This window comes from Carassius carassius, chromosome 12 (assembly GCF_963082965.1).
Source record: "Carassius carassius chromosome 12, fCarCar2.1, whole genome shotgun sequence".
NCBI lineage: Eukaryota > Metazoa > Chordata > Actinopteri > Cypriniformes > Cyprinidae > Carassius > Carassius carassius.
Window position 1 is genome coordinate 5,182,218 of NC_081766.1, and position 26,246 is coordinate 5,208,463.

General features: G+C 35.1%; 2 protein-coding genes across 5 annotated transcripts in view; one reads left to right on the forward strand and one right to left on the reverse strand.

Moving 5' to 3' along the window:
- The window catches only part of LOC132154518 (paired box protein Pax-3-like), a 28,639-nt gene extending 8,181 nt beyond the window's left edge, over positions 1-20,458 (forward strand). For 2 of the 4 annotated variants that reach the window (XM_059563098.1, XM_059563096.1), the window contains exons 5-9: positions 7,379-7,578; positions 8,218-8,383; positions 8,615-8,838; positions 15,410-15,655; positions 18,847-20,458. In XM_059563098.1, the coding sequence (XP_059419081.1) occupies positions 7,379-7,578; positions 8,218-8,383; positions 8,615-8,838; positions 15,410-15,655; positions 18,847-18,864 (854 nt within the window). In that variant the 3' untranslated portion in view covers positions 18,865-20,458. The remainder of the gene's footprint in view (positions 1-7,378; positions 7,579-8,217; positions 8,384-8,614; positions 8,839-15,409; positions 15,656-18,846) is intronic. The other 2 variants (XM_059563099.1, XM_059563097.1) reach the window with 1 other exon arrangement.
- LOC132154536 (secretogranin-2b-like) overlaps positions 1-26,246 on the reverse strand; it is a 209,893-nt gene that overhangs the window by 67,928 nt on the left and 115,719 nt on the right. The window lies entirely within an intron of this gene.

The following is a 26,246-nucleotide window of genomic DNA, read 5'->3' on the forward strand; positions in this document are numbered from 1 at the left end:
GGGGGAGTACTGGGTCAGTGGCTGTGCAAACTCCCTCTCTGTTGGAAGTGCGGGTTAAGATAATGTGTTTGTTCAGTGTGACAGGTAACAGACTCTCTATGATGGTCAATAAATGCTTTTGAAACTAAAGACAAATGACAACTGTTGCATTATACGTTTGCACTATACGTTTCATAAGTGGTTGCATTATACGTTTCAGGTGTTTTATAAGCTTTAGATGTGCTATTAAGCACATTTTGTGTTACTTAGTGCTGTTCTTTTAACACAGAAAAATATAATATATTATTTATAAATGTAAAACTTTCACTTCCTAATAAATATGTCATAACCCCCCCCCAAAAAACAAGATAAAGTTATATGAGAAGGAAAATTTTAAATATTTTAAATATTATATTTAATATTAAATATTATATACTTTTAATATCTTTTTGAATATTAATTCAATATTATATTGTTATTACTTTAGGGGTAGAAGTAGCTATTAAAGATAATGTGTTACGTAAGTAGTAAGGAATAAGTAAACTATATTTTTACCAACTTATGGATCGTGCATTTGTATTTTGTCAGATTTGCATGTGCATGTTTGGTAGGAAAGCATGAGTCAAGAACATTAGTATAATGTGATGTCAGTGTAATGAGCACTCATATATTTAGGAGCATGTGGTGTGTGTTCCCGCGGTGTGATCGCTGCATGGGTGCTGCGTTTTGGCTTTGTCCCGTTGTTAGGAGCGATTCCATGCTGCAACAGGCACCTCTGTACCGTTCAGACATTATAATGAGCAAAGCATGCAGGGAACCCATAATGCCTCAGCATCGTTCCTTTATGGTCCTCGTGTCGGTCTCCAAAAATAGATCTTAACGTATTTCTTTTTAATACAACATTTGTGAACTCAATAGCCTCACTTTGAATTTAGATTTTAAACCATCATTTAGTTTGATTTGATTATTTTATATATATACGTATATTCTATTGATGTTTTTTTAATTTTTGGAAAGAAATGAATACTTTCATTGAGCAAGGACACATTAAATTGTACTGTAAATGCATTTATAATGTTAGAAGATTTCTGTTTTAAAAAAATGCTGTTCTTTTTGAATGTTCTATTCATCCAACAATCCACGAAAATATTAAGCAGCACATCTGATTTCAACATTGAAAATAAGAAATGTTTCTTGATCAGCAAATATTAGAATGATTTCTGAAGAATCATGTGACACTGAAAGACTGGTGAAATAATGAAAATTCAGCTTTGCATCATAGGAAAAAAATTGCATAAAAAATTATGTTATTTTTAAATAGAAAACAGTTATTTGAAATGTTTAATAATATTTCAGAACTGAATTTTGATTAAATAAACACAGCTTTGGAGAGCATAAGAAAGTTATTTTAACATTATTAAAAACATACTAACTCCATTTTTTTTACAGTATTGTATATTGATATATTGACTTATCATATAGTGATATAAAAAAGAAAAAAGATATGAGCAATTGCATGGCATTTTGATACACTTTTTATAACTTTTGGATTGTGCACCTATTTGCACACACAAAGGCAACACACAAAAGAAATCTCTTCCCCTGATACAATAGTACTATATTTCAGTACCATGGTAACAGTTTAGTCACATTTAGCAGTTGGTCAGGCATGCATAGTTAACATCCAGAAAGTATCCCAAGGATGATACTGTCCAAAAGTCTGTCCATGTCACATGTTAGTCCACCTGCAAAGTTAAAAATGATCTTTGAAAGTAATTCTTCTCCTCTTTGTCTCTCTCTTTCTCCATCTACCACTCTTTCTGTCTCGCTCTCGTTTCTCTCGGGGCAGCTGCTGGGGTCTTGGCTCTTTAGCAAGTTGACTGACTCCCTGCTCCTCCCTCTTAACAAAATGCCAACCCCAGATGGAGTCGTGATCGTTCCGTTAACCATTCTTCTCCCTACATCTGCTGGGATTCTATGTACTCCTTAATTCACTCACCAGTGGCTGGCTGGGGCGCAGGCTGAAAGGGCTAGCACTCCTCCACGCTGCAAATAAATGCTTCATTTGTCTCTTCTCTCTTTTGTTTTGTTTGGGGAACACATGTCACGAGCTCAATTACCCAACCATTTAACAGCCCCCGAGGAGGAGAAGACTCTCCCCTACCAGGAGCTATAAACTGCCCAGATGGTCATCTGTGGACTCTGGTGCTCTCGCTCCAACATCCCTGTTTACTTTCACTTCATCTGCTCTCTTTGTTTTTGCCTGTCGAAGAGTGTTTTGCATTACAGATACCAACCTGACTTTCCTGAAGAAAAATCACAAAGGATCTCTTTAAAATCTCAATTGCTTCAGTTTCCAGGTTCTCAGATGTTTCTCCTGAGGAAAAAGAATCCAGTAATCTCACATGTTGCAGAACAGACCTCAAAATGTCTCGGGCTGTGCTCAGATTTGACAAGATACTAGACAAAAGAAAAGCAAATGTTTCTCATCAAATCTAATCTGATTCATGTTGTTTCTCTATGTCCTTCTTCTGTGTCAATAAGCAACTCATTTTTTCAGTTTTTAGAAATCTTAGGAGAAGCATCTAATACAAAGTTGATCCTTAAAGTGATCATTTACTCACCCTCAGGTTGTTTCAAACCCCCATGACTTTCTCCTGTGGAACACAGAAGAAGACATTTGGAGATTTTGTCCATACAATGGAAGTCAATGGGCTCCAATGTTGTTTGGGTCCCAGCGTTCTTCAAAGTGTCTTATTTTGTGTTCCGCAGAAGAAAGAAGGTTTGAAATGACACAAGGGTGAGTAAATGATGTCAGAATGTTCATGTTTGGGTGGAGTATCCCTTTAAATGAACCGTTTCTGAGAACTCAATCAAGCTATGAAATTAGCAAACTTTGAGCAATAGCTTTCCTTTGGGTTTCCAAATCCATCATTTTAAAGTCAGCAAACCCTCTTGAGTTTTGCACAAAGCTGCATTTGCTTTGCGTCATTTTGGCTTCTGTTTTTCAGCCTTCTCTTGTTTCTCTGTGATTATGCCTGGAATTCACCACAAACCCTTTAACGTCCATCCGAATGCTACGGAGTTCTTTCAGCAGAGCGCTCATCTCTCTCTCTCTCCTTTCTGGAGCGCACTGATAAATGCTGTGTGTGGCTGGCAGGCTGCAGGTTTGTGGGGTTTGTCCTACTTGTGAGAGGAATATAAATCTGATGCGTGAGCGAGAGGCACCATGCGCTGGTATCATGAATTAACGTTCACAAAATAACAAAAGTCCCTCTGGTGACTCTTCCTGTGGTTAAAGGCTTCAAAAATGCAACACCTCCTACTGCTAATGGCGTATTTAAACAATTACAAAATTAGTAATGAATTTTGCCTATTATATATAAGTATTGTGAAGCTGAGCAGGTTAATTAAAGACACAATAAAGTTTCTCTTTCACATTAAAGTAAAATCACAGTGCTTAAATTATTTTTGAAGTTGTAAATAGAGCAAAAAATGATTGGAGTTTCATATTTCAAATTTAATTCGATGTGCTTGATGTTTCTTTGTAATTATTTGAGAAATTTGAGTGATTTTTGTAAAGAATTCTGTTTTGATTTTAATTAATAATAAAAATATTTTGTTATTAATTTGTTATATACAAAATATTATTTTAGACCTATTTGCAGTTGTAGAATTCCATCATATCCAGATCCTCAGTCAACTTTTCTCAGTTACACTTTCCATATTTTTGAAAGTAATAATGAATCATACCAGAATATTCAAACCAAATCATAACACTCTAAAAAAAATGCTGGGTTGTTTCAACCCAACTTTTGGGATACATTTTTTAATAAAATTTTTAGCATTTTTTAGATGATTAATTTCAGGTTTTATGATGCTTTTTTTTAATTTTAAGAATTTATTTTGTCAGAGCAAATGTTTTCACCCCTAGTTCTTATATCCATTATTTCACACTTCTTTTAAAATGATATTCTATTGGATAATATCTTTACTCTTAGTGTTATGCAGATGATGTGGTCCACATTACCTGTTTTGCTTCCTCATCATATCATTCACTGTAGCTGGATTCTCAGTTGTCCATTTTAATTAGAGTTCTGCTGATGAAAGACAAAACCTCTGTCAAAAGTCAAAGATAGAGTAGATGAGCGTGAGGGAGAGAAGATAGATAGGTTAAGTGGTTGGTGGTGTATTGGGACAGGTATGCTGTGGGAAGTGGCCACAGTATGTGGTTCCTGTCCTGCTGAAATTCTGATGGACAGCAACTCTGGGAATCTTTTGGGGACTCTTTCATGGTATGAAAGTATGGGATGCTTTCAGCTCAAAAGACCTTTTATTTTATTGAAAACCCCTGATTGATTTGAGAAGTTAATACATAATTGAAATTTATTATTATTATATATATTTTTTGGATATTTATTTATTTCCCTATGCAAGACTTTAGGCTTTTGATTATTTGGAAAATTCGATATTTACTTTGCAAGTTTTCATTGAGAATTCAAACTTTCTCAGTGACATTTTAAACCATTTAAAACACGTTTTCACAAATTTCACAAAAAAAAGTGTATATATATATATATATATATATATATATATATATATATATATATATATATATATATATATATATCAGGCTTTTGGTTCTTCAGATTAAATTAAATGCTTTTTCAAATTTTTAATGATTTAAAATTTTTTATAATGGGAAATATGGGAGCAATTTTTGTCTGATCTGATTCTCAGGGTGAATCTAGTTTATGATGTTACATGAGTCTCTAGTCCGATTTGATGCTGTTTGTTGAAATTCTATGTCAGTGAAGTAAAAAATCCAAGAAAAACCACGGAATGATAGATTTGAGAGAGAAGTGCCTGTTTAGCATACGTCAATGCTGTATGGACATGATGGACGAGTCCGGGACTGACAATCATCTAAAACTAGAATCGCTATTCCCACACACCCTTCAGTAGTCACTAAACTAGTCCCCCAGGTGCCATTGAGCGATCAGCCCCCTCTTCGTTTCCTTTTTTTCCCTAACTCTCTCCGTATCGCTCTTTCCCCGTCACCCCCCACCACTTCCACCTCTGTAACCCCCTGGCCGTGGAGGAGGAAGGGTTCGGGGGTGGCCCCCCGCTGTTCCCCTGCGGAGCCCCCATTGCCCTGCGTCCAGCCCTCATTGTGCCCACCTCCCCCCCGCCCCCTGCCAGGCAGGTGACAGGGGCCTCAATGCTGCCTGGACCGAGCTCATGGAACCTACAGATGGAGCGTGGAAATCAGACTCCAAAGAGCTCAGTCACCATTCTCACTAAACAGGCCAACAAAAGACTGCCAAATAACTCCCCAAAAGAGATGAAGCGAGTGAGAGAGAGAGGGAGCACGAGAGAGAGAAAGAGACAAATGCAACAGTGTCATTTACAGATTACAGTCTGTAGCGTTTGACGTTTTCGCAGCAATGATAGAAACTCCAAGCAGTTATGGGATAGACTGACTTACTTATTTTCATCTTTTTATTTAATTTAATCTTATTTTGATATTTTATTTATTTACTTTTTTGTAACGTTTGACTTTTTTGCAGCCAATACGTTTTTTTTATTTATTATTTATTACCTAATCTTTTTATTTTATTTGCTTTTTTATAGTATATAAATAATTTTTTCTATATTTTTAAATTTAGGCTGATTATTGATTTATTTAAATTTATTTACTTGTTTTATTTTATTTTATTTATTTACTGATTTACTTTTTATTTTATTTGAAGCATTTAACTGTTTTTCATGTTTTCTAAATACTTTTTTATTTTTATCATTTAACTTTCTTGCAGTGATAATGGTAGAAGCTTTGGCTTATTTACTTGTTTTCTTTTTTTATTTGTATTTTATTTACTTATTTTTTTTATTCGATTTAGATTTTTTTTTGTATGTGATTTCATTTTATTTGACTTTGTTGCAGCGGTATTGATAAAAACTCAAGGGAATTATGAGAAGAAAAAAATGAAAAGTGAGATGTTTTACTTACCCAAATCATAAAGTGACTTGACTTGATGGTTTGATTTCTGAATGTTAGTTTTGGGACAATAACATGTTTTTATGTGCTTATTTAATTTGCAAGTCAGTTCTCTGAGGGCTTTCATGAAGTTTTTATGTAGAAATATGCATTATCCTCAATAACTGGCTGTACATTTCAGGTGCTATCTACTGAAATAATCCAGACTTTTGGGGAAAATGGCATGAAAAGAGATTTTCTGTAACATTAAAGAGTGGTAAAAGAACAGTCACCCTCCCTTCCTGTCTCTCTCTTTCCTTTCCAACTCTCGTGAGATGCCCGGAGAGATGCAGCATTTCCTGTATGGTTCCAGGGTGGAGAATGAAGGGTTTGCTTGGCTTGACTCTTCACTTTTAATTAAACCTCAGAATCTCTATTTCTTCCTCACTCTTTCTCTTGCTTGCACTCTTTCTCTGCAGGAAAAAACACCTGCATATTAGTTGGGAAGTTCAAATTAATTTCTGTTTGTGAAAGAGGAACATTACCTGGCATCTGCAAATTTTTTTCAACTAAAAAAGGAAACAAATATTTTACATATCAAATGTAAAACCATATTAGATGAGTTTATGCAGATTATTAAAGGAAAATTCATGTGACTGGCACATTGCAGATCTTACTTTTTTCTTAATACCATACTTGTTGGTGGTTATTTTTCTTGAATTTGTACTAAAACTCAATGCAAAGTACATTTAATGAATGGTTTTGATTGCATTTTTAATTTAAGGGTCTGTGGGTGCGGTAAAATGTCTGGGTGTCTTTTTACATTGTGTTTTTTTTTTAACCATATGGGGGTGAAAATCTAAGGGAGAGCGAACAAGAGAAAGGAGATGGCTAGTGTCAGACGAAGCAGATGTGGCGTTGGCGAGTTCTGGACAGGGGCTTTCGAGGCGTATTACTGGACAATAGCTGGCTGTCACGCTAGTTTGAGGAGCCTAATCATTTGATAGGGCCCCCCTCCTCTGGGTACAGATTCCCTTAGCTTTAGTCCACACACACGAACATTCTCTTCTGCTGAATTAGCTACGAAAGAACCTCTCACTCGGTCCACCTTCACCCCAAATAATACCTGCATATGAGCGAGTGGTGATGTGTGTGTTTGTGTCTAAACACAGAGTGCTGGATAAGAGCAAGTGTTAGATATAATGGCCTTTAATTTTGAGGTAACTTTCAACAATATTGCGTTCAATTTATCTAGCCAAGTATACAATACAATAGCTTTCTGTAAGAAACGGACCAAGTCATAAACTATTCATTTAAAGTTTGTTCTTTGCTGAAACAAATGAAAATATCTCAATACTGAAAGCAGAGTTCTGGATTTATTCTCTATTTCATAATAATCTCATTTTAATGTTTACTTTATAGCAAGCCACTCAGATGAGGGCTCAGATGTGGACTCAGAGCCGGGTTTGCCATTAAAGAGGAAACAGCGGCGCAGTCGGACCACGTTCACGGCCGAGCAGCTGGAGGAGCTGGAGAGAGCTTTCGAACGCACCCATTACCCTGATATTTACACCAGAGAAGAGCTCGCTCAGAGAGCTAAACTCACCGAGGCACGAGTACAGGTACATTAACACAAAAACCTTTGATATCAACTCTTTGACTTCCTGTTAATCGTGTGACCATATCCACTTCTCTTACTGGCACTGTAACTTTGTGGAAATGATCACTCTACACACATTTTCTGGTAAGTCTCATACAAAAATATAAATGTGGTTTACTAAATTTACCAGCATTTAGATCTGCACCCCTTGCCCTGAAGTCACATGACACACTCGCATAAACAGAGTCTTCTTTGTGCCGCGTCTGACCTCTTGCATTTACTCTAGTATTCTGTCTGAAAAAACCCCCAAAACAGAATCTTTTAATAAACTCTATTATTAGGTCCTTCTAACCTAATTAAACTAGAACCCGTGACATGATGTCATTGCTTTTTAATGAGCACAGATATTTCGATCGCAATCAGACAAAAACAACCTTTCAGCTACTGAACACACAAAGAGCGCCTGTGTACACTCAGATACGTCACACACACAAACACATTCTTATAGGAATAACATGGTCCCAAATCTGATTCCTGAATAAAGGGGGGTGTTATGAGAAGTCCATGCTGAAATGTGTCATGTTTTAAATTTGGCACCACTTTGGGTATAAAAACAGTCAGTGTATGAGTGTAAAATATAAGTATAATGTTTGTCCTGCAGGTTTGGTTCAGTAATAGAAGGGCTCGTTGGAGGAAGCAGGCAGGAGCCAATCAGCTCATGGCGTTTAATCACCTGATACCTGGTGGTTTCCCAGCCTCTGCGATGTCGAGTCTTCAGCCCTATCAGCTGGCGGACAGCCCTTACCCTCCCTCATCCATCTCACAAGGTGAGAACTGTAAAGCAGAATAATACATCACTGTTCAAAAGTTTGGGGTCCGTATAATTAAAGAATTATATATTAAAAAATGTAAATGCTTAAAATGGTTTCCACAAAAATATTAAGAATGATTTCTGAAGGATCATGTGACAATGAAGACTCTTTCTCTTTCTCTTTCTCTTTCTCTTTCTCTTTCTCTTTCTCTTTCTCTTTCTCTTTCTCTTTCTCTTTCTCTCTCAGCAGTATCGGAGCAGCCCGGCACTGTGCACAGGCCCCAGCCTCTTCCCCCCACCTCAGTGCATCAGACTGGGCTTGGCAGCGGACTGGGGGCCCAGGATGGGAGTTCGGCCTACTGCCTTTCCTCTGGACGTCATGGCTTCTCTGGTTACTCGGATGGCTATGTGGCCGCGCCGGGCCATGCAAACCCAGTGAACCCCACCATCAGCAACAGCCTTCAATCACAGGTCAGTATCATCTAACATCACATACAGTTTGAGCATACAGTATACGGTTGTATAAACTGACGGATTGCTAGAGGTTTCCAAAAAAACAGTCTGTTATGGTTGGGACGTTGTTACTCAGTTTACATGCAAAGAGGTTAGGCAATCATACAGGGTCCTACAAGGAAATCTTGAAGTTGTATTCCCAAAAGACACTTTTTTTTTTTTCAGTCTCAGAAAGGGTAGAGAAATGGTTTTGTAAAACAAAATGATAATGAACCAGTCATAATTCTTATGTAATTATAAATTAGGGTTTTGTTTCTAATTAAAGATATCATTGAACATCTCGTAAGTTAGTGCAGGTACGTTTTTTTTTTTTAACGTTTTTAATTGCAGCTCACCAAGGCTGCAATTATTTGATGAAAAATACTGTGGAAATTTGTAAAATATTATTAGAATTTAAAATAACTGTTTTCAATGTTAATATATTTTGAAATGTAATTTATTCCTGTGATGCAAAACTGAATTTTCAGAAGCCATTACTGCAGTCTTCAGTGTCACATGATACTTCAGATATCATAAAAAAAATTTATGTTGCTAAATACTTTTTTTGTGAACCAAGATATGTTTTTTTTATTATTATTTTTTTTTTGTTGAATAGAAAGTAGTATTTATTTGAGTACATTATTAATGCCTTTACTGGCAATTTTGAACAATTTAATGCATTCTTGCTGAATAAAAATACTGATTTCTTTATAAAATAAAATCTTACTGACCCCAAATTTTTGACCAGTAGTGTATACACACTTGGAAAATGTCTCTGTTTTTACACCAACAAGCAGATTGGCAATGTGAGTGAATGTGAGAATGAAGGTGTGAGAAGGGCTAGGGCACGACTAAAAGGATGATGATGATGGAAACGAGAAGTGAAAGACAATTATTTGTGATTACACACTCATCAGCTGTTATCTGTCAGCTAGCCTGCTGCGCTCAACGTGCTAACAACCAGAAAATGAGCTCCTAACTGCCTCAAAGCATCCGGTAGTTAGACACGAGCAGCATTCTGGGTGCTGTCCTCAAACTCAAACCCCCCCGAGTGCTGCGTGATACAGATAAATGGAATGAAAGAGATGGACAGAGAGAGAATGAAATGGAAGCAGAGGAAAAAATAGAATGGCTGAGATAGAAAACGCCCCTGGGGCTATAAGGCAGAAGATGGTTTTGAGAATGAGGTTCTTTCTCAAAACACACAAAAAAGCAATGAAAGCCAGTAAGATTGCCAGTAAGATTTAAAACACTAAATGCATCCCCATTGGTCAGATATGTTATGGTACAATGATAACATTTTTGTTAAAGGGACAGTAGCCCATAAAAAAACTCATCCTCTTTATGTTTTCAAACTTGTACAACATTGTGATTAAACAGTAGTTCATTGTTTCCATGGTTTTCATTCTCCGGAAAACACCTCTAAAGTATTATAATAGTCCATGCTAATTAAATTTGGGTCTGTTCCTCATGTAAATCTATAAATGCATGACTCCAGAATATCACTTTTATGGTTCATTTCTTTCTTTTTTCAATAGTTGATAGTGCTTGTTCCCAATTCTTTAAAAGTGCCTTTTTTGTTAAGTGAAAAAAGTAATAGCATACAGGTTTGGAACGCTATAACATTAGTTAACATGAATGAAAATACTTCTAAAGCATTTATTAATCTTAGTTATTGTTCATTTCAACATTTACTACTACATTATCAAAATAAAAGATTAACAATGAACAGCTGTATTTGTATATTAACTAACATTAACAAAAAATAATAAATCTATTGCACGTTGTTAGTTAATGTAAGATAACGCATTAACTAACATTAACTATTGAATACTGATTGTAGAGTGTTACCAAACCATCTTTATTTTTTAAATATGCAAAAATTCACTTTCGATTTTAAAAACCGTAAACCATAATAAATAAAGAATCCTTTGGACCATCGCCTTGTGTACATTAATTGAACTGCACAAAGTTATTTAACATGACGTATTAATTGAAGTGTGTCTAACCGCAGCGCCCCCAGCAGCAGGGTTTGTAATCAGAACCAATTCCTAGTCATTAAGGCAGCATTCCTGCGTCAAGAATGACTTAAAGGTCAGGTAGCTTTCACACTCACACTCGGTCTGTTATTGCCATTAGTGTGTGTGTGTGTGTGTGTGTGTGTTTGTAACCTGGCACAGGGTCAGCTAGTGCTGTTGTGTTGTTGTTGAAGGGCAGGGATTCTCATCGTCATGACGATGCTGGAACTCTCAGTGTCTGAGATTCTAATTATGGGAAGCTCTGGACTCTTAATTGATTGGAATGGGAGAATTTACCCTCCATAATGCACTGTGTAATTTATGCAAACGAGTCACTTTGTTGGCTAATTGTTTGAATTATGTATTTATCTGTGGTTTAATGTATGCTGAAATAAGCTTGGATTCAGGGTGTGCTGAGGAGGCTTGTCCATGCAGATTGGACTGCAATTTATTAGCGAATGAAACTGATTATTTATAATAACATATTTTATTTTTATCTATTAATTACAAAAATATGATAGTACAGTGATATTAAATGGTAATAGCATAAAACATTGATAAATACCAAATCCATGGAGAGAATTCTTTATTTCAAAGCTTATGCTTTTTAACCCTCTGGCATTGTTCATTTGGGGGTAAAAAAAAAACCTGAAATGTAACTTTTACTTTTCAGTAAAATCAATGTAATATATATGTATATATATATATATATATATATATATATATATATATATATATATATATATAGAGAGAGAGAGAGAGAGAGAGAGAGAGAGAGAGAGAGAGAGAGAGAGAGAGAGAGAGAGGTTTGACTGTAGTAAAATTAATGCCAAAATGGACAATTCAAAAGTAATGTAAAATATATTGACTGTGGAGGCCAGGTCATCTGGCGCAGCACCCCATCACTCTCCTTCTTGGTCAAATAGCCCTTGATGCCTTCAGTGTGACTCTACAATTTTCATAGTCATGAAAATAAAGAAAACTCTTTGAATGAGAAGGTGTGTCCAAACTTTTGGTCTGTACTGTATATATATTTAACATTACTTTTAAATTGTCCATTTTGTCATTAATTTTACTACAGTCAAACCTGAACACAGAGAAAGACATTTTGTTTACAAATTTTTTACAAAAATGCAACACAAATAAACAGGGATGCTTTATCAGAGGTTAATCAATCTGATCTCAACCTCTTGCATGGTTTTTGCATGGTTTTTGTTACAGTCACACTAGTTCATTCATGTGTGTCTATTGGTGTATAGCATTCATTGCTATACACTTTTTTATCATAAACAATTTGTTGATTTGTAGATTGTACACACATTTTTGCATGTTTCCTATTCATTTCCAATGGCAGTCATTTTTATCCGCGTGACATTAAAATTCATTGAGTTACACACAATTCAGATGAAGAAGCAATTTTTTAAATTTCTAAACATTTTTTATTCTTTTTTTTTTTTGTCTAAAATGACTGAACAACATCAGAGAGTTAAAATCATGAAGTGAACTTTTGCATATTTAGAGAAAAATAAATTTTGGTAACACTTTACAACATTGACCCATTGGTTATCATTAGTTAATGCATTAGCTCACAATGAGCGATACTTTTGTTACAGTATTAATTAAATTTTTTTCTGCAGTGGTTTGTATAATATTTTTGTGCAGAGTTGAAATTAAATAAATAGTCCAAATTGATAAAATAATTTAAACTCATCAATCAGTTTGTGAAACATCAACAGCAAAAAAAAAAAAAAGAAAAAAAAAGAAATAAAGAATGAATGAAAGAAAAAAAAATTATCACAAAAATTAAAGTTATCAAAATTTTATATGGAATTGAGAACAATGCATTTTTGCTCTTTGAGCTCTGGCGAATGTGGGCTGCTTCCTCCGGACAGCTGGGTATACATGCATCGTCCTGCTGGCTGGGACAATGTTTTATGAGGAAGCTTTTTGCTGTCTGTGGTCTCGACATGGAAGGAACATTTTAGTTTTCACCTCACATGTAGCTGGGCCCGGGCCCCCCATGGGGAGGTGAACAAGAGAGTTTAACCTCCATGTGCTTTTCATTTGTTAAGCATCACACATCAGCGTGTGACTCACACAGGCACTGCTGTACATGATATACGTTGTCAGCTCGTGTGATCCCCGAGTTATCTGCAAGGTGGGGAAAGCTCCCGAAAATCTGTGAGTGCTTAGAGCTTTCAGTCCATTTCTCTTCTGAACAGCTGTTGAAGATGAACCCCAAAAGGAATTTCATGACCCTTCACACTGCTTGTAAAAGCGTTAACCGCACAAACACACATGGTTTCCTTGCTAAATGAGGAAACACCATAGACGCCTATTGTTTTATAACGGAATATTCCAGGTTCAATACAAGTTAAGTTCATTTAATAGCATTTGTGGAATAATTAACACACAAAAAAATTATTTTCACTGATAAAAAAAAGAAGTGAATGTCAACAATTTTTGGAGGCTTTAAAAGCAGAAATGTTAAAATTATAAAAGCATCCACAATACCTTTTGTATTAGAACTTGTGTATTATTTCATTTTCATTCATGTTTATAGTCATTTTACAGTTTTAGGCATGGCATTGGAATAGAAATGAAGATGAGTAAATATATTTACAGAGTAAAACCTCTGTATTTGTCTAAATATGCAAAGTTAATTTCATGATTTTAAAAAGCATAAACCTTATAAAATAAAGATGCTTAAAAAAGAAAGTCAATGAGGCTGATCTGTTGGATTTAAATGCTAAAATGTTGAAATTCTTACAATTATGAATAATGTGTTTAATTTTATACACGTTTTACATACAAAATCATTTAAATTGTGTATAATTGTATAAAAACACTTACATTAACTTTTCTATTTAGTCTTTGGGTTTTATTTCATTTTTATAGTAATTTTAGAGTTTTAAGTGTTGAATTGTACAACTGAATATAACCTTAGACAGAAACGGCTATTAAGCATGTTTTCAACGCTAAAATCATGTTAATACACATTGGTTATGTTTTGTGGCTATACTATTGAAGCAGTCATTTAAGATTTAAGACTGGCATGCTTCAGTTCCATTGTAAGTGCATCACTTTAACAGAGATTTTTTTTTTTTAAATAAACAAAATATTATTAATGAATTGTTTTTCCAATTGAGGACCTCTCCAGATGTCCCCATAGGGTGGTTTTTGTCTGATTTAGCTTCTGTCTGAGGACAAATTTGCCCTTAAAGAAAATCTAAGCAAACCCACCTACATAATAAAATTTTCTCTGCAACTGATAAGGGACACTTATTCCATGTTTTGCTTATTCTATTGGTTTTTAACATCAAACCTTGATAGAAAACCCCATAAAACAAGCTTTTTTTCTTCCTTTGTTTTCTTACTCTCATTTTTTTTCATCTGCTAAGCTTTCTTCTCAAACACACAACACTACACTTAGACTTGTTTTCAGGAAAATGTTAACCAGGGTTTTCTATCAAGGTTTGATGTTAAAAAGAAATAGAATAAGCAAAACATGGAATTTACCCAAAGAAATACAGCCCCTTTCGACGACTCCTCCCCCTCTTTGGTTGCACCGGGTAATGGTTTAAAAAGAACCATGTGTCCAGCAGGATGGGGAATAATTTGACTCTCATGGACTCTGGATGGAGTAAGTGGGCCGGTCAGTTGTTCATGGGGTCGGTGTGCAGGAGATTTTTTTGGGCTGGGCTGGTTTTGATTAATGATTAGCAGAAGGAGGGAACTGATCGGTATTTGGCCCATCAAGCGCCGTCTGAGAGCTCACAGACACTGATGGCACACTCGCGTCTGTCACTTGTGTGAATTAGACACGGGCGGCCAGAGACTCTGTGTGAGGGCTGGAGAGATCTTCACTCGCTGTCATCAAATCATTTCAGATGCGTGTTACACACTGGTGTTTCATAAAAGGAGGGTTTTCTTAACGGATTGAATTAAAAACTGTAACGTTGTCATTATGTTCAGTTTGGTATGTTGAGTTCATTTCACATCACAGAGTTTAAAACAAAAGCAAATTTTCATTGTTTTATTTGGTGAAGATGAAGAATTGTGATAGATCTGAGATCTTGAGTTAATCCATGTGTAAAAAAATACATATATTTTACTCTTTCTTAAGTAAATTTGAGAAGTTCTGAATACTAATGGACTGTGCTGTGAGAAGATGTGAAAAGTATACATGCCTAAAAATGAGCCATATCTGCATGACTAAACATTTAATAAAACAGCTGGTTTTAGTTATTTTAATACTTTAACTCAGACTAAACAAAAATAAGAATTGTTGAAATAAAACAAAAAAATGAGAAATGTGTTACATAAAACAGATTTGTAAGCATGTAGATGATTAAATGTGGTTTTCTGATTTCACTCTCTTACCAAAATTGGCCATGTACCTGTATTAGCTGACCAGCATAAACCTGCTTGAACAGCAGGGAAATGAATTGGTCTGGGCTAGTCTTTTCAGCAATTTGCTTGTTAAAAAAAAGTAGATTATTCTAAAGTGTTGTGTTAATTTTTTTCCTCAGGTGATGGGGCTGTTGAATCCTGGTGGAGTGCCACACCAGCCGCAGAGTGATTTTGCCCTCTCTCCGTTGACGGGCGGTTTGGAGCCCAGTACAGGCATGGCTCCCAGCTGCCACTCTTCTCAGAGACTGGAGGCTCTGTCAGGCCTGCCCAGCTCCCAGTCCTACTGTCCCTCCAGCTACAGTTCACCGGGGTACAGCGTGGACCACGTGGCATCTTACCAGTACAGCCAGTATGGGCAGAGTAAGGTGAATACCAGCAAAGTTCAGTTTTCGGATTTTGTGTGTGTGTTTTATAGACACGATCACTGTTTTTATTCATTTAGATATTTTTTTCTGTTTTCACTTTAATTTTAATACAATTTTCAGTCATTTTGTTGTTTTTGTGTTTTTAATTATTTTAAAAAATATGCCTATCTTTATACATTTTATAATTCTGTATTCATTAATCTTTATAAATTCAGTTGTATTTATTTTAGAACATCAAGTAAACAAAAAATAAATAAATAAATAAATAAAATAAAATAATTTATGGATTAATCGAAAAGAAACCGTGTAGTTCAATTCATTGGTTTTTGATAGGATGAAGGCATATCTGATTGCAGTCAGTTGTAAAAAAGGGGCGGTTTAATTTATGCAGGCAAAATTGGAGAAGCCCTGCATAAGTCACCAGAGAGAAGAGGTCGAGTTATGACATTTTGATTGAAAATTACAAGATAAATTTTTTTTTAAATAAATCAATACAAATATATGTATGGATGAATCATTCAAATTAGATCAATGAAATCCATTTAGAAAATAGATAAGTTAATTTCCATTTCATGATGACTTTAATTAATCTCTTTACTAAAGAGCAGTTCAAATTCTAAAGAATATGTTCAAAAGTGTATTAACAGTTGTTTAATCTTACTTTTACTACAGTACTAGTCACATCCATCCCTTTTTCGTTTAATAATATATTTTTATATTTGACACTTATTGACACTTTTATTGATGAATGCATCACCACAGCTTGCCATAATCGTGCTAACCACTACAATTCAGCCAGGAAACCTTTGAAAAAATTGCATTGATTCTATAGAGAAACACGATCATCTAAACATCAGCTGAGATTATTTTCAGTGAAGTATTCGTCTTTTAATCGGAGACGTAATCATGGGTTTACATTAGTTAGTTGTAATCCGTTGGGCCGCCACACAGGTAAACACTGTCGTGGTTTATGATGCTTAACCCGTGCCCTTTCATGACCCTGTGAGATGAGCTATATCTCATCAGCTCCAGACATCCGTCAGCCAGCCATGTAATGAGCTCTGGGTAACAAAGATATCGTTCATGATCCACTCAAACACGCAGTGAAATGAGAGGAGCAGAGGCCTTGCACACCAGGCCTGCATGTCGAGTGCCCAGTCCAGGACTGCATCTTGATATCATTAATTTGCTGGGGTCCGCACCCTGTAAGCACAGAGCTGGGGGTCCGTGGAGGAGTTAGCGGGGGTCTGATGTAGGAGTAGAATGGCCCATGGCGGGCAGATATTAGAACCATGTGTTTCAGACAGGTCAGATCTGTAGTTGCTGTTGATCATTGACTCTGATCCATATAGAACTAAATATAGGACAGCTCTCTTTTCGTTTCCCCTCTCTCAATCTCTCTTAATTTCTCCCTCTGTCTGTCTTTTTAGTGGAACTGGCACACACTGGCTCGCTCAATTATGTACTGTGTTTTGTTGGATCTTTCGCTTTTGCAAACTTTTGATTTCTTTTTTTTTTTCTCTTGGCAAAGGCTTTGTAGATATAGTCATATACTTATGTCACTGGTTCCCACTCGGAGCCCACCATGAGGCATTAGTAGACTTCCAAGACCTTACTATATACTATATTACTATATAGTACAGACCAAAAGTTTGGAAACATTACTATTTTTAATGTTTTTGAAAGATGTTTCTTCTGTTCATCAAGCCTGCATTTATTTGATCAAAGTAATATTGTGAAATATTATTACAACTTAAAATAATAGTTTTCTATTTGAATATACTTTAAAAAAATAAATTATTCCTGTGATGCAAAGCTGAATTTTCAGCATCATTACTCCAGCCTTCAGTGTCACATGTAACATCCAGTCTATCACATGATCTTTTAGAAATCATTCTAATATTCTGATTTATTATGAGTGTTGGAAACAGTTCTGCTGTCTAATATATTTGATGAATAAAAGGTTAAAAAGAACTGCATTTATTAAAAAAAAAAAAAAATTCTAAAAATATATATTCTAATAATATATTTTCTTTACTATCACTTTTTAGCAATTTAACACATCCTTGCTGAATAAAAGTATTGATTTTATTTAAAAAAAAGAAAGAAAAAAAAAATTACTGGCCCCAAATTACTGACCAGTAGTGTATATTGTTATTACAAAATATTTATTTTAAAAACATAAATTTTTTATTTTACTTTTTATTCATCAAAGTATCCTAAAAAAGTATCACATGTTCTGAAACAATATTAAGCAGCAGAACTGTTTCCAACTTTGATAATGAATCATCATATTAGAATAATTTCTAAAGGATCATGTGATAATGATCCTAAAAATTCAGCTTTGCATCACAGAAATAAATGATAATTTAAAGTATAATACATGTCAAAACATTTATTTTAAATTGTAATAATATATCACAATATTATATTTTTTTTCTGTATTTTTGATCAAATAAATGCAGGCTTGATGAGCAGAAGAAACTTCTTTCAAAAACATAAAAAATAGTAATGTTTCCAAACTTTTGGTCTGTACTGTATATAAAAAGAAAAAAATATTAAACAAACAAATAACAAATAAAATGCTAAATCTGCTAAATATATGTAGTTCTGCAACATGCAAAACTGTCCCATTTGAACTATTTCCCTAAACAATTATTGTTATCAATTACTTAACATTGTAATTTAATTTAATTTTATTTTATTTTATCCATGTTAAATTTGTCCACAATAACAAAGTAATCTAAAGTGTAGAAATGTCCTAAATATCTGAAATTGACATTTATTAAATTATATGCAATTGTATACATTTAAATATGCATTTTATTTATTCTTAAAATGTTTCAATTTATATATTCAATAAAAATGTTTAACCATATATTACATGAAGCGTTATTTTGAATTTGAAAGTTGTAGTAATTTTTTTTGTGTTTCTGTCATTTTTATTAGGTTTTGATTTAAATATGTCCAGACATTTTTTTATTTATTTTAGTTTATTCAGTCGTAGTTATTTTAGTACTTGAACTAAACGAAAATGAGAAAAGCTGTCTTGGCACCTAACTGAAAAAAAATGAGTTTTATTTTATTTCCGGTAATATTTATTTGATTTCAATCAATTAAAATGTTGTTTCATAAGTTGTTTTATCTTTTGATAAAGATAATAACCCTGGCCTTAAATGAATGTCTTTCAGGTGCCTTTCATTATCTGAAACCCAGCATTGACTGAATGAAGACAGACAGGAAGGAGATGAAGAGATCTATGGATGACTGTAAACTCTTGCACTTGAGCTTTCCTTCACCTCTTGAACGTTTGACCAAAATGACCATCCTTCCTCAAACTCCCGCTCGAGGAGCACTGAGGACAGGCCAGCGGTGACGGCGGTCCTCTCTGACGCCTGTGGGTCCAAAGTGCAACTGAGTTGTTTTTACGAGGGGGATATTGTGGGTGGGGTTGGGTTGGGTTTAGGATCAGGACTGAAGACGGGTTTTAGACAATTTAGACCTGGACCAAACTGCCTCTCCATATATCTATTACCATTCTGGAGCAGGTATCACACGTTCTGATGACACTTACCGCCTCCTTCCTGAAGAATGACAAGCCATGGGACACGACGAGGACAAAGGGAAAGGACAAATAAACAACTCAAAGACTGAGACTGTGCTTATAAACAGCATGGAATGGCAGGGAAGAGTGTGCACCATACTCTGATATCAGCTGTCCAGTGACGGACGCACTTTAGTGGCTGGTTGCTGGTGACTCTTTGGTTGAGACTGATTTTGTTGATATATTTAGGAAATAAGGGCTCGGAAAAGACTGATGTGCCAACTTTCCTTATTACACATTCATACATAAATGTATAAATAGACAAGAACATGCTCACATTCGGCACAACTCTCTCAGGTCCTCTTCATAGAGTGAAAGAGGCTGACCTAAACGGAATGCACTCAAGTGTCCGATGGCATTTCCCTGACTTAAACGATGGAGTGTGATCCTCGGAGGTGCAGACAGGCTATGTAACACAGACCCCTTTATTACCAGTCATCTGAGCACACACAAAATACCCTGTTATTATGAGACAGAAGTGATGTTCAGAATAGAATACTATTGTACTGCTTATTGCATACTGTATACTACAGTATATACTAAAATAATGCAATGCATTTCAAATTGTAGCATGCTACCTTGTAAATGCTGTTGCATTTTTAATCTATTTTGATTTGGCAGATGAGATGTCAAGAAAACAAAAATAAAATACTTAGTTTTATTGGTTACAGTGGAATAGGAAAGTCAAGTCGAATGCATTGCAATGTTGAATATAATATTATGTAGAAGGTCGTCTAGCTAGTTTTGCATGCAGAACAGTTGCATTCAATATACATAGTGCTGCATACTGAAACATAAGTAGTATGGTAGTATGCTATTCTGAACATTCAGAGAGACACAGGCCACAAACAAACCCAAGGAAAGTGCAATACACACTCAATACCTCAAAAACACTCATCTGTTCTCACTTGCTCAAAAAAAAAAATCATCTGTCTTTAAACTTAAGTTGTTTTTCATGCAAAGAAAAGATTCCAGATGATGAAGCATTCCATATTGTGGATGGCTGTCACCTTTCAGATGAAGTTCTTGTTCTGTCTCTGTAACACATTGTTCATGTCTTATTTTTTAGCTTGTTGTTTTATACTTTCATGTTTTGTTTTTGATTCTCGACTGCATATAATGGTTGATGGATAATGTGTAAAATGCAGCACTATTTACTATTTATACGAAAATAAATAAATAAATTGCTTTCAAGGTTATCGTTTCGTGACTTTTACTTAAAAAAAATATTTTTTTCTTTCCCATCTTTGTTGCTTTCTCTCGTTTCCTCTTTCTTTAATAATCCTTCTACATTTGCTTGTGGGAATAAACAACAAATTGCATTGTTTTTCTGGATCGTGTTTAACATTTTAAAAATCATTCTGCACCTGTATAAAATAATAAACCATGAAATGCTGTTTTAGGAAAATTAGCATGACGGTTCGCAATAACTATCAGATTTATTCAGCCTTAAGCTTCACAGAGCACTTTTTTATTCATTTAGAAATATATTCAGTTTCATAAAAACACTCTTTCATGACTAAGTCCTCTCCAGGGAGCTCTGGACAGGGTTAATGACTAAAGCAGAACACTGTAAACCATGCAAACACGACTGAGAACGAGAACAAAGTCAGTTCTCTCTTTCTTTCTTTCTTTCTTTCTTTCTTTCGCTCTCTCATAAATGCATCAGGTGTCTTCAGCTGTTTTTTTTCTTGTGTATCAATATGTGCAATTGAGTGTATATTTTTTGTATAGGTTCATATTTAGTATAGTCAAATATAATACATTTTAAAATGAAATGAAATTAAAAAAAAGAAAACAACAACAACAACAACACAAGATTTAATTACTGATTGATTTGATCAACTTTTGTTTTTCTATTTTGCCTATATGTTTGAATTTTAATGTCATAATTTTTGTTATATAGGCTTTGTTAAAATCTTTCAGAGTAGGTTAGGAACCCCTTAGAGCCTGCTTAAAGATCCCCTGGGGTTAGGAATTGCTGGTTTATACCATCTTTTGGAGATTAAATTTAATGTAGCACACCTTTATGTCTTTACATTTGTTTTTCACATCCACAAAATCTGGATGTCCCACTCTTTGCTTGCTTTTCCAGCATGGAGCCTGGTGTCAGACACAATAACATATACTGGAGACAACTTAACCTCTGACCTCTGGCACTCTTTGAAATCAGTAGACAATCACAGCATAGCTGACAGGGCAGGAGTTACTCCCCACTCCCCCTCGTCATTTTGAGAAAGACAGCTGAAAGAGGAGAGAAACTTGAAAAAAAAAGCAATGGAGAAAAACATGAAAGCCACGAGACTGTTTCTCGCAGTAACAGATGATATGGAACTTGGTTTGTTGAACCTCAAGGTTCATATGCAAACATGGGAGAGCAAATCATTCATTGATATAATAAGAATATACTCAGAGGCCCAAATTGAGCAAAAATATGCAATTTTGTGCAGTTTCTTGTATTTATTTGACCAAAAAGGGCTGATGAAATTCCAATAACTTGCAATGTAAATCAGTGAGATCTTAATGACAGTATATATAGCACACTCTTACACACACACACACACACACACACACACACACACACACACACACACACACACTTATATATTTTCGAAAGCTTTGTGATTTTTAATGTAGGGTGCAAAACATTCAATGCAGTGCAATAAAACGATGACTGAGAGATTAACTAATAAACATTCCTTAAAACCCTGATGGATCATATTTGATGCTTAAATTTGAACATGATCTTTCTAAATAACAAAAAAACAAACAATATATGCATAATCAAGTAAAACTAAGTTGCTTAAGAACAGTAATCTTGAAATATTGCGAAAAATATAAAAGTAATTATGTTTACTTTATAAAGCTGAAAGATTTCACAGCAAAAAGACCAAGACCTGAAGGAGGTTGATTTTAAACTAAAAGGCTGTTTATGAACTCGACAGAAGGCACGTAGTAGATCTGCAAAGTTTTGATTATGTTAATCATTTAGAGGCTTTAGAAATGTGTGTATCAAATGTGATACAGTAGGCTTTATAGGGTTACTGATGCTTTGGTACTGTGTTGGGATTCCAGTTTATGTCTGATTTGAAATCTGGGTCCTAAAACACAACCAGGATCATTGTTGGGAACATTATATATATAAAAAAAAAAAAAAAAAAAAAAAAAAAATTGGTACAAATTGCTTTGTGTGATGGTTTACATTTTTATGCAGATGCTTTATCTCAAGCTATTGCTGAGATAAAGCATTCAAGGCGCATTTTATTTAAATTCTTTAAATCTTTTCATATATTTCCTGGGATTTAAACTCTTGACGTCATTGCTAACAACACGCTTCCCTGTTTGATCTACAGGAATGCTGATTATGTTGTTGAAAAATATTTTTTTTCTATTATTTCAATCATTATATTTCTAACAAAGCAAGTGTTTTTGTAAGAAATATAATAGTGTGTGTATATACACAAAGTGTGTATACAGTATAAGCAATGTGTTTATTTAAACTAAACTAAACTAAAGTAATTTAGGTTTCACCTAGACTGCTGTTGTCAGCCTTAGTAGAGCATAAAGGATCCTGTATGTTGAGCAGCAGTGGTGTTCAGAGCCGGTGCAGGGCTTTATCTCTGCATAATGATAAAGAGTGTTTATCATGGTCGTGAGAGAACAATTGCATGTCAGCATTCCTTTCCAAAAGGTTGCTTGCTATCTCTCTCTCTCTCTCTCTCTTTTTTTGGTCAGGCTGCATGCTGTTCATGAACCAGACAGAAACCCTTATAATCATCAGAGCAAGTCCAACTCACCATGCACTGCAGTGGATGAAATCCTATTGAAGTCTTACTGACATGAAGTATAAGGAGCAAAACAAGCTGCATTTCATAATTGGGTAACTCAGCGTGTCCAGGACTGAAGCTTCAGTGTTTGAACGTCTCAGTTAAGTTGAGTGACAACATAAATCAGAAGAAAATCTTTTTAAAACTTCTTAGTGAAGAAAAAGAACTTACATACATTGACATTCTGGAATAAACGCCTCCATCAGAGACAAACTTCTGAACGGCATGGATAATCTATCCCATACCACTCCAGCAGCTCCATATCTGCCCTTTACATCAGTATCAGCAAGTCTTTGTGAAAATATCAGAGATGTTCATGGACAAAAAGCTTATGCTCTGAACTCTTGTTTTTGTCACATGCAGCTCAAGGTGAAGGAATCGTCTTTTTGACCTTGTAGAGAACTGCAAACAGATGAAATTTGGTGAAGTTACAGCATCTGTTTCTTGAGAGACTGAAACCTTGAATCTGACCTCAGTATTAGTGTCATCATGGCCCTAGGTGGCGCTACAACGAACCACACATTGCTTCTCGTCCTGCTGGCCAGGTGCCGACAAGCCATTCTGAGGGAAATTGAGACAAACCATCAGGATTCCCAAGATAACACGAACACAACAGCCCCGATCTCCGCGGATCTCACCACAACAAGCAATCTACTACTACATCCTGTTTGTGATGTTCTTCTACTCCTTCCTGGCTCTGACTCTGTTTAAAGGTTTTGTTCAACATGATGAAGGAAAGAAGGATCCGTACAAAGAGTTTATGACCTCCACTGACTCCTCAAAGCAAAAATGCAACACAGGCCCATCCGCTGACAAAATCGACTTTGAGGAGGAAAACAGCATCTGAAACAAGACACACGTCAGTATATTCATCACTGCCAGAGATTTCTCATGCATAATTAAATTAGATTCTACACAGAACACATTTAACTGAAGAATCTAAGAACATAGGGGATAATATATATATATATATAGTTTTTTTTTTCAGCAAGAATGCATTAAACTAATCAAAAGTGACAGTAAAGATTTCTACAGTATTACAAAACATTCTATGTCAAATATATGCTGTTTGTTTAAAATGTATATTTACTAACAGATCATGAAAAAAAATGTATCATGGTTTCCAAAACATATTAAGCAGTAAAACCATTATCAACAGAATTTTTTATTTTTATTTTTTTGAGCAGCAACTCAGCATATTAGAATTATTTCTGAAGGGTCATGTGACACTGAATACTAAATTAATGACTACTGATAATTCAGCATTGTGTCACAGTATTTTTTAAATATATTACAACCGAAGTTTTTTTTTATTGAAATATTATTCAACAGTATAATACATCCTAGTGTATTCTATGTTATATAAGCTGATCTGCAATAAAGTAAAAGGCCAAAAAATCTTTCTGTTGACATAAAAAAAGATATTGCTTGTAAAATTCATTGAAGATGTAAATGTAAACACTGAGTATAGGCCGATTTGAATAAAACCAGTTAATTTGGATGTCTTTTGAGTTATTTGGCAACACAGTGTAAAAGGTTTATATGCTCTAAATGCATTTAAATAGTAAAACTATAGATTTTTGAAGTGATCTTCCAATAGTATGTTCGTTGGCGACCATTTTCACAGCAGGAACAGCAGTTTCTCTCTCTGTGACCCCTGTGCGCAGAGTTACCACCAATTGCAAGGTGAATTTACAAATTAACAAACGCAGTCCTATAATTACATTTGTTTGGACAAAATCAGTATTAGGAAGTAAGGTTATACGATGTGTCCCCGAAGGTTTTTTTGATGTGGAGAGGTTAGATTTAATCAAGCAGAAGGCAGAAGGCAGGGATGCGGTGCAGGGGACGGCCGTGTAACTACGGGATTTGATCCGTGCAGAAAGCGGCGAAAAATGCGCGCGGTGAGCGCTCGTCTAATTTCAACCTCCAGCTGACCCCGTGTGATCTTACATCTTCGACCCAGAGCGGCAAGGACGCATGGAACCTTAGACTTTATCGGTGCTGTGAATTAACGTCAATTGCATCTAGCAAGGATTGGCGGGGGATGCCTCTAACAAGAACATACGCTTTTCATTTTGACGACATTCTGCCGGCCAGATCATGAAAGCCAGATTGAGAGAGAAAGGGAGAGAGCGGTGTAATCTTCGGTAACGCACCAACAACTTGCTATTTGCATCCCTCCCTATATGAAGTTTTGAGTTTCCTCGAGTTTCAGAAGCAAATCAAGGGCTCTTCGGATGATGGAGAAGCATCAAATCCACCCGGAACGACTGGAGTGCTGTGGAAATAATGAGAGAGTACATCACAATTATGAGATATAAAGTGTATTACAACACGTGTTACACATTGTAAAATAGATAATGTACTGTTATGGTGTTAGAAAAGTTTGAGTCCTCAAGGCACTGGTTTATAATCTTTTATAATCCTGAATCATCATAATATGTTTATACACAATGCAGCCCTCTAAAACTGAAAAGTAAAACTTAATTTTTAAGTAATCTTTGGGTAAAATTACAGGGATTCTGAACCATGTTAAATGACTTTTAAACACTCTTGTTGTTGCAAGATTTTACACTGAGACATTTTTTCTACACTGCACTCTCCCGAACGTGTTTGAGTATTGCTAACTCAAAGCAGGTCTGATTTGCTTTGAAAATAAACTTAAACTAAATTTGGTTTGCAAGAAAAATAAATATAAATGAATAAATGATATGGTATAAATGAATTATTTAGTGGGTTTAACTTGTCACTGTGTCTTGACAGCACACACCATGTCTGCACTGAGTTACCAAATGAAAATATTAAGAAAATGACTTGTGTACAATTCTACACAATAAATGATTGAATAAAATCCAGCTCAAAATGATTTGCTGGTCTTTTGTCTTTCAGACCTGCTGCTGTAAGCTACTATTTAATGTAGTAAAATCACTGTGAGTGGGGGAGTTTGTACGGAGTTTGATTAAATACACGCCAAATAAGTTTTATTTTTATAGTGCTTTTCACAGTATTTTCACATTATTGTTTTAAAACAGCTTTACTAAGCAATAGTGTCTTAAAAATTGTAATCGTAATAGATTGAAATGTACAAAAATAAAATCACTGGTGTTTTACTGTTTTATAACAATAATCTGTAGAGGCAAACACATCCAATCATTGA